The 9,479-nt window shown below is 35.8% G+C and overlaps 1 protein-coding gene across 1 annotated transcript; it reads right to left on the bottom strand.

Annotated features, from left to right (window-relative positions):
• Nucleotides 1-116: 116 nt before the first annotated feature.
• On the bottom strand, nt 117-9,094 carry LOC145692951 (uncharacterized). Its single transcript, XM_081768542.1, has 2 exons — nt 8,891-9,094; nt 117-1,805 (listed from the first exon to the last, which is right to left on the bottom strand). The coding sequence occupies exons 1-2, from the start codon at nt 8,970-8,972 to the stop codon at nt 1,495-1,497; spliced, it is 393 nt and encodes a 130-aa protein (XP_081624668.1). The 5' UTR covers nt 8,973-9,094; the 3' UTR covers nt 117-1,494.
• Nucleotides 9,095-9,479: the final 385 nt, after the last annotated feature.

The raw sequence follows: 9,479 nt of genomic DNA, 5'->3' as shown, positions 1-9,479 counted from the left end.
AGGTGCTTTTTTTGCAAAGAAAAACTGCCGTGTTCGCAATTTATATATAGCATCAGCATAAGACCCTTATGTTCATGATTTTTTTTAACTCATTAAATTTTGTTACGCGTTTTTTTTTTTTTTTTCATTTTCCTTTAAGTACAGTTCGTTCTGTGATACGGAATTACACTTCCATAAAATAATATAAAGGTAATATATTTCTCAGAGGATTGACCCTCTGAAACAATCTGGTATCTATCAAGTCGAATGCAGTTAAGGACAGAGATATACCTTGGTGAAACAGAGATATATTTATTAAGACTAGAAGAACCTGTTAGAGAATCAAATCAAACCGTCATTTCGGGACTTTCGCTACATTTAGGGCTCTCAATATGATATTCGTACTCGTAAGTTCTTTTATCTCTTTCATTTACCAAACTTACAATTAAGTTTACATTTACATTTTTCTGCTATCTTTAAATACATGTAAAACTGCTGCACTGTGCGCTATAATTTAAGTATTAAATTGCAAACATTATTACATGGATAATTATTATATTTTTAAACATTGTCTCTTTTACGGATTTTTTTCTTCCTGGAATCATCTGAAATGGATTACAATTTAACGTTTCGTTCAGAATATTAATTTACTGCCGTTGAAGAAAGTATGTGCATTCGATTTCTTGGTTTAAGTTTAGCGTCTCGTTCAGTAGCGAGGCTATATGAGACGTGAACCTACAGCTTAATGTCGGATCGGAACATGAGCTTCCGCCGGGAATCAAACCCGGGTCTATCGCGCCAAAGGCGCGTCACTAACCACACAAGCACTGAAGACCTCGTATGTGCACTCGAGTTTGAAGAAACTAGGAGGGTAACAAAGAAAAGATTTAAATCATTAGTTTCCTTGTTTTGTTCTGAGTTAGTAATAGTATGACTGGGTTTGGAAAAAGCTTGCTAATATTTTTTACGAGTGAATTAAACGTACAAAATTGTTTTCATTTTTTTCTTTCTTTTGCGAAGCATCAACTTTTACACTTACACATTGACACGGACTAATCCTTACAAAATGCAAGTACCATAAGTAACTGAACGCAAAAGACAAATTTTAAAACATTAAAGTGTAATAATTAAAATTACATCTTCCTGACAGTTTCGGTATATTCCTGACACCATCTTCAGAGAGGGAATAGAATGGGAAAATAGTGGTAGCCTTTTCTCATTCTATTCCTCTATTTGAGGATGGTGTCAGAAGTACATTGAAACTGTTACCAAGATATTTTAATTTGGGTTAATTTGAGTTTAACGTCCCGTTCAGCAGCGAGGCTATATGAGAAGTGGACCTACTGATTAACGAGGAATCCGAACCTCATGAGCTCCCGCCGGGAATCGAACCCCGGTCTCCCACGCCAAAGGCGCGTATATTTTAATTTGGGCACTGTAAGGTGTTTATATTTACAAGTAAAACAGTTTGCTGAAAAAAATAGTGAGTATTATACCCAACACTTTCTCTACCGATTAAAATCGTAATACGGTTGACAATACACCTATGAATACGGTATTACAGGTACAATGATAACAAAGTACGATTATATTTGAGAAAAATAATAAGATATCAGTTATTTCTACCTCGCTATCACTAAAGGTACTGCCTTCTGAGCTGTGTGACAGGAAAGACACAGGGGATGAAGAAGTAGGAGATTTCATCTTCTGTTCCTTGTACAATTTATATTTTGATATAAATTTCATTCGTGGTCCAACTTTAGGAATTAATTCCTTTATTGCATCTACAGTTAAATTTTCGAATGCCTCATCATAGATTTCTTCCTCTGAAATAATAACAAATATTTGTTCAATAAAATACACACATTGCACAAAGCTCCTATTTAACGAACAATATAAAGATTATGTCGGAATCTAAGGTACACGATGCTGGGTGAACATAAATTTTGAGCTCCTTTCGGGACTCGAATCCGTCACTCCTCACACCACAAGCGCTAGGCAAAACAAACTGGATGTGAAGAAGCTCTAAGGAAATAAATAAATATGAATAAAACTTCCCTGAAATAAGAAAAAAAATGAATCCTGCAACTCTTCATTCTTTCAATTTAATTTTATAAAACGACATGATAAAATTAGGCAGATTATACAAATATGTTCAACTTTTTGTCACGTCTTAGCTATGTTCTTCAATGTCATTCAAACCGGTTAGCATCTTAAAATATAGGTCCTGAGCGACATCTTTCCCATATTCCTATCTTTCAGTTGTGGGTCAGCTTCTTTAAGCCAAATGGCTCTTTTAAAAAAAAAAAAAAAAAACTATTCGGAAATACAGCTTAGTTATTGCATGTACAAAAAGTATTTATCCTACTTGGAAGTTGGGATACAAATAACTGAAGGTCTGTCCTGAAGAGGCAAAGTAGAACTAAGGAGGTACTGTTCTGTGCCTTTTCTCTTGATATTATTTCTTCATTTGTTTGGTCTTTCGGAAAATCTTACTTTTGATGACTTCAATATGTGAATGGAATGAAGGATCTGTCAATGCTAATGAGGAAAGCATAATTACTATTGCAAAAATATCTTTAATTGAGTAAACAGGAATGAAGTATAAATATCTAGCTTCATCTACCACAGTTATGCCCTGTATGTTGATGGAGAAGAATCAACAAAGAAACAGCTGCTAAATTAAGAAAACCAAAGACAGGTCTTTTGTAATGGAACACCAAATCTTGGGAGTTACAGTTATTGTGATCTCAGAAATAAGCTGAGAAGAGGTAGAATATGCTTTAAAGAAAATGAAGACAGGGAAAGCAACTACAAGCTAAAACATGGGTGCTTAGGACCAGAAGTTGTCCTACCGCATACTATGGGATCTAATGAAAACAGTTTACAGACAAGAGAAAAATGCCAAGTCAGTGGGGAGAGAGAGAGAGAGAGAGAGAGAGAGTAGTACTGTATCTATATACAAAGAGAAGGAAGATGTACAAAATTGTGAAAATTACCGAGGAATCAAGCTGATGCCACATACAATAAACACTTGGACGATGAAGATTTAGAAAGAAAAACAACAGTTGAATCCATGCTACAGATGAGTACAACTGATACAATCAGTGGCGTCATTAGCTCTTAAATATTAAGGGGGGGGGGGACACATGATATATCTCACATGTGCAAGTTATTTTCTCATTACATATTATGATTTGGTTTAATTTTATCGAAATAAATTAATGATATACCGTAACTCATGCAGTGCAAATAATAATAAAAAAAAATAAAATACTGGCCAGCTGGTAACTTTATACACGACACAGAAAATTACGGGGGGGCATGTCCCCGTCACGCTAACGACGCCCGTAGATGCAATCTTATTAAAGCAAACAATGGAAAAGCGTCAGGGAAAGCAATAAGGATGCAGTATTTACTGAATGGGCAAAGACGTAAGAAAGAGTACCAAGTCAGGAAGTTTGGAGGTATATGAAAGGAAAATAGAACTCCAGTAAAATACAAGAAGATTGTTCAAGATCCGTATACAAGAGCTAGTGTCCCGGTAAGAAGCAGTGTAGAAATAATACATCTTACTGCATTTAGAGTTGGACTGCACTATGGTTCGGAAGTGAGATCTCTATCTGGTAGCCCAAAACGCAACAGCCCAATACGAGCATAACCTAACCGTAACTACCCTACGCCAGAGGTCACAAAACTATCTGGATATGTAAATCCCTCAATAATGAATAGGCACGAAACGAAAATAATTAAAACGTAACTAACTCAAGGAAGCAGTCACAAAACTAGCTGTGTGTATTTTTGATTATTATCTATCAGAGTTGGTTGGTGTGATGGTTTAAATTTTTAAAAAATCCAATTGGTTTAAGCCAAAAATATAAAATAAATGGTTCACAGCCAGAGTGAACACAAATTATTAGCATCTTTATTCACTTCTAAGCAATTTAAATTAGGACGCTGTACTTCGGATGCAGTGAACTACTTGAATTAAAGTAATCTTCTGTAATCTGTATAATCTTTTGAAATTGTCCATTTATATAAATTATGAAATGAAATATTTAGTTTAACGTGCCACGTTTATACACCGAAGCTAAGAGAGACGGTGATGATGAGTAATGACTGAAATGGTGGAATGGAGAAAGTAGGAGGAAATGGGAGAACCCCGAAAAACCTACGCACACGGTGTTGTCCGACAGACGGCCCACTGGCGCGAGCTGGGATCGAACGAGGGACCCCACGCACCAGAGGTGAACGCTCTACCACTGAGCCACCGTGTCCCCTTATTTCAATTTTAAGTCTGTAAAGTGATTTCACTTATGCAGTTGTCCTGAAGTGACGGAAAATATGCACAAGTATGCAAATCGGTTAAACATATTTCTATCACATGTCCTAAGGTTTAGTCTATAAACTCATCGCCTTCCTAATCAAGGGATCCCGAGTTCAAGTCCAGGTGAAGAACAATTTCTCTTGGATGTAAACCGAGTAGTGATTCAGGTCCAACCTTAAACTGTATTTCCCGTCCTTCATAACCTCACTGTTGAATAAGTATATATGGACCAGACATTTTCATTAATATGTAATCTCAACAAATAAAGTTTAAAGTGGAATAACGATGACCCCTACTATTTTTTTTTTTTAAAAAGGAATAAAGTAATTTGAGGGTACTGGTGCTATTGAGCTCGATTTCAACCCCTTTAGAAAAAACAAAAATGAAATCTCTAAGTTTTACGTCCCACGGTTATGCCGGTTAGGCTAAAGGAGACGGTGATGATGAGAGATGACTGAAATGGTGGAATGAAGAGTAGGAGGAAACGGGAGAACCCCGAGAAAACCCACGAGCACGGTGTTTGTCCACCACAAAGTCCACACGGCGCGAGCTGGGATCGAACCAGGGACCCCAAGCACCGGAGGTGAACGCTTTAGAAAAAAACAGTAACCCGGTCAAACTCGAAGGCAAATGTCAACTAGCTCTGTTTTCCTCGCAATCGATGACTTCCAATTCCAACATGTGCAGCAGCTGTGCGTGTTACTGGACTAGCCTTCGGCTAGCTGGAGGTCTCGCACCTTATAAACCCACAAGTATGCCAAATGTCATCCGCAGATGTTCAGGAAAAGTCTAAGCATTTTGAGATGTAGAAGATATGATATTAAATAACTGTGAGTTTTCAGTTTTCTAAAATAAACAATATATAAATAAATAAAAATAAAAAAATTAAAAAATCCCTCTATAACTAGATATTATGTTTGGTCAATAACTTGCATATCGCTATCAAAAGCTTGCAAGCATACCGAATTTCAAACTTTTGTTCCAATTTCAATTACCTAAAACATGAGATTTTATGTCCAAAACAAACATACATTTAAATAGCACCGGAAATCTTTCTTTTTATTTTAGAATTACCCTAAAAACTAAAAATATTTACTTTTGATATTTTTTGTGAGTTACTTCCAGAAGGCTACAAACATGCCAAACTGCATCACTCTAACCTTCGGGCTACATCATTTAACTTAATAATTTTGGGCTGTAGAAGGTATCTCCATATAAATAACAAAGGAAGATTTTTCACTTTCCCAAACAACCTCACTGAACTAGGAAATGTATAGTTTTGGTGATTTACTTAGTTAATTTTATGAAAACCCTACATGAATACCGAATGTAAAGTTTTTACTCAAATACAATTTCCTAAGACTTTTTTTTTTTTTAAAGTACACCGAAATAAGATGGGATTTTTACTCATTCTTCCTTTTCACCTACTAAAAAGAAAAAAAAAATCCTGTATATTTTTCTCTGAAGGCTATATGTATGCCAAGTTTCAACTTCACACGTCAACCGCCAGTTCCATTGTTTTGTCAGTTAATGGCACGATGAAAAGTTTGAAACTTCCGGCTTTTATCCTAACTTAACGTACGCTCTAATGCAACGTGTGAACCAGATAATTGCTAAGGAGAAGTTCTAGAACACAGGTTCCCCATATAGATTAGCAAGGTTGGTTCCTTTCTGTACCAAAATTTAAATTTTATTTCACAGAATATTGCTAGCGAGCGTCAGCAAGTGAAAGCGGGTTAGAAGACCGCAGGATACGTTGTTTTCTGTTTTTATTACAGCTAAATGGGAAGTGGGACATGTGTTCTAGAACCTTGTAATTTCTATGACGTTTATATTTTCTTCTCGCTTATTACAAAGCTAAGGCATTACTGCCGCATCGCCGGACCAGTATTAAAATCGAAAAAAAGTACCAAAATGTACTGTATACGGATATATTTCGTTGGACTACATTAACTTACATTAGATTACCTCGCATTAGGATAAGGGCATAAAAAACTACAGTGCAAAAAACACAAACCAACTTGTGCTAGGTGGCCACTAAGTGCACGAATGATATCTAACCGAGCCAAGGTAGGGTGGAGCTAGCGGACCAGCGCGGTAGTGTGCCCGAAAGGAGCAGGCGCGTCAGCGACGATGTGTACACGCGTAAGCGAGGGTACTGAAAACATCTGGTTTCCGCAATCATATACATTTCAATAGCAATTGCCATACTAATAATGCTTTACTTGCAAAAACAGAAGTCACACCTTCAAAATCGTGAACAAGAGTTTCTTGGGGTTTTCTTTCCTTAAACAAGTACTCAGCTAAATAGCCCTCTAAATAGTTTTCCTTCTTCCCTGACGCTGTAAAATAATACGCTCCCTTTCCTTTCTGTATTTTCAATTCATTTCCACATTTTCCACACACCGTCAACCTTTTCAGTATACTGGTCTTTCACAAAATTTCAACAACTGTCGCTCGTTATTTTTGAACAGTTCTATGTACGTAACACACGACATGTGACAGCCTTGACATACACGAGCTATTTTCATACTCCTCTTCGCGCCACTACATCATAACAACTATATCTCTCCGCGAAATGGTCCATCCACCTCCACATACAGTGTCGCTTACAACATCAAAAATAACCAATTTCTTCATTTTTACTATTCCCCTTACATGACTTTCACTCATTCTTGCTCATAAACAAACAAACAAAAAAAAAAAAAAAAAATTCCAACTGACCCGGCAAATTTTCTAAAACTGTTCCGGTGATACACCAGTTAACCCCAAAGCTAAATAAGCTCCCTTTCGTGGGAACAATCACATACAAAATCATTATGAATACTTGACTAATTTCAGTAAACTGTGAGATCAACTAAGCTTATATATTAGTTTCATTAGATCATGGTCCCTTGTACGAAGGTACTGAATGGTTAAACTTAGGTCAAGCTTCAGTACTGCTGAATGGGCTGACTGGTAAATAATTTATGAACTACTGGTACATCATTTGAGGAATTAGTTGACCTCTGACCGAGTCTGATCGGGTTAGATCACTTCTTGAGGTCAAAACCGAGCACTCAATCCAATCAGCGCCCCACCTTTACTTAGTTTTAAATAGGGACTTTGTTTACTCCACTTTAATTTAACCTAAATATATTTAAAAAAATGAACCGGTTGAAACAAAATATCGGATTTAAAAAGAAAATGGTTTCTGCAAAACCTGTTATTTATGTGCTTTGAAGTTTGACATCACCATCATGAATTAAATTAAAAGTGCAAAGGTGGTATCACTTAGTGTAACACAAAGAGAAAGGCCTTCTGTAATAATTTGAAAGCGACAGAAGCACACTTAAAAAGCATTAAATCATAACCTATCGTGTTTTCTTTTTGCTACAAATACCTAAACTAGCCTATCTAACCATACTTTCACTCGCTGTCGCTTGTTCAGCATTAATTAGTAAAAATTAAGGGTGAATTATTATTAAAATTCTTGATCCCATCTGTACTGTTTGTAGAAATTAATAAGGGCACAAAGTATAACAATTAAGGGGTCCAAAGTTGGACGTCCGTTTTCAGCAAAATTTTGAAACTTGCACGGAAGATACGTATAATTTGATCGTTTGTGTGCTTGATAATATATAAAGATAATACAACAACACTCTCTCTATTTGTTATATATAATTGGTTATAAACATGGGACTACTAAGCGAGCGAAGAGAACTACCTCGCGCAAGGCAACCGAATAGTTGCATTGTGGGAAAGTAACGAGCATTCATAATATCAATATTGCGGGTAATATACCGAATCGGTGTACGGGATGTGAACTGACAGTGTTGAATTTCGTGAAGCTCCCGTCGAAGGGTACTTCTATTATAGATCCTAACGTAACCTAACCTAACCTACACTTTCTCCCAACTCGCGAAATTGAAAAATTATACATTTTAATAGCTTTTACGCAATTTTGGTAGAAAAGTATCGGACGTCCAACTACGGAATAAATGCCCAATTAAGTAAAACTCAACGTAGAATAATCAACATAGGATCACTATGATCCTCAAGCATCGAATCGTTCTGCAAAAGCTTAAGCCTCTTCCAAATAGTACGAACTCTCACATTAATAATAACCTTTCTCTCAACTTTTCACACAAACATCTTACAAGAAGTCTTAAATCATTATTACACCTTATATAATTTCATCTGTACATTTTCGGGCTTACGTTTAGATTTGCCCCTCCAGTTTCCAACCTACGAAAATGCAGTTAAAACCTTAAAAATTGTTAGGTTAGGTTAGTTTAGGTTACCTGGTAAGACTTTAGTTAGACTAGAACACTGACTGAAACAGGTTCTAATATCGTTATTCCGAGTAAAAACGGGCTAGAAACTCTAAACTTACCCTCAATTGCGTGAACACATCGTGTCTCTATTTTAAAGTATTTTGATTTGGTGATAATAAAAATAATATTTTGGAAGCGTCATAAATGCTTAATAATACACTATTTCGTACAAGGGAATTTTGTTGCTTGTGCGCAATACAATTCAAATAAACATTTAGAAATACATATCTTCAATTTACATATTGAAACTTACTGACTATCCACTTACCTTGAAATTTCATTATTAGGGTTTCTAAACCCCAGTCTTTTAACATAGTTTCGTAATTCATATTAACTATAGAATCTATCATGGCGGCTACATGACAACTCGTAAAAGGCGGGATTTCGCATAGTTGCCATAACAAGAGTTTTATATTGTGATAGCCATTCTAACCATAATGCTATTGCTATTTTAGCAATACTAAATAATCTGGTTATATAAACAATATGCATGATATTATTAACCATACTAATATTAGCAATATTTTTTTCTTACCACAGCCATACCAAAAAAATAGGTGTTGTATAAATAACAAATCAGTATTTATACATCAACTATACTATAGTCAATATTAATTTACCAATTAGCAATACTCATCAACAATGCTTTTATTGTCAATTCAGCTATACCATTTTTTAGAGTGTTATTAGCTGAGAAAATTATTTTTAAAAATCGAGAAAAAACGCAATGCCAAAACATTAGATGGTTCGAGCGCCCGCACTTGCCCCCATGTGCGCACGCCTATGAGCTTAACCTATATAAATAGCTTAGATGTGATAATTAAACTTGATTAGATTTATTCAACCCATGAGAATCC

The sequence above is a fragment of the Thermobia domestica genome, chromosome 8, assembly GCF_964235325.1.
Source record: "Thermobia domestica chromosome 8, izTheDome1.hap1.1, whole genome shotgun sequence".
NCBI lineage: Eukaryota > Metazoa > Arthropoda > Insecta > Zygentoma > Lepismatidae > Thermobia > Thermobia domestica.
The sequence above is the reverse complement of the archived record's forward strand: the minus strand, read 5'-3'. Positions and strand labels throughout refer to the sequence as shown.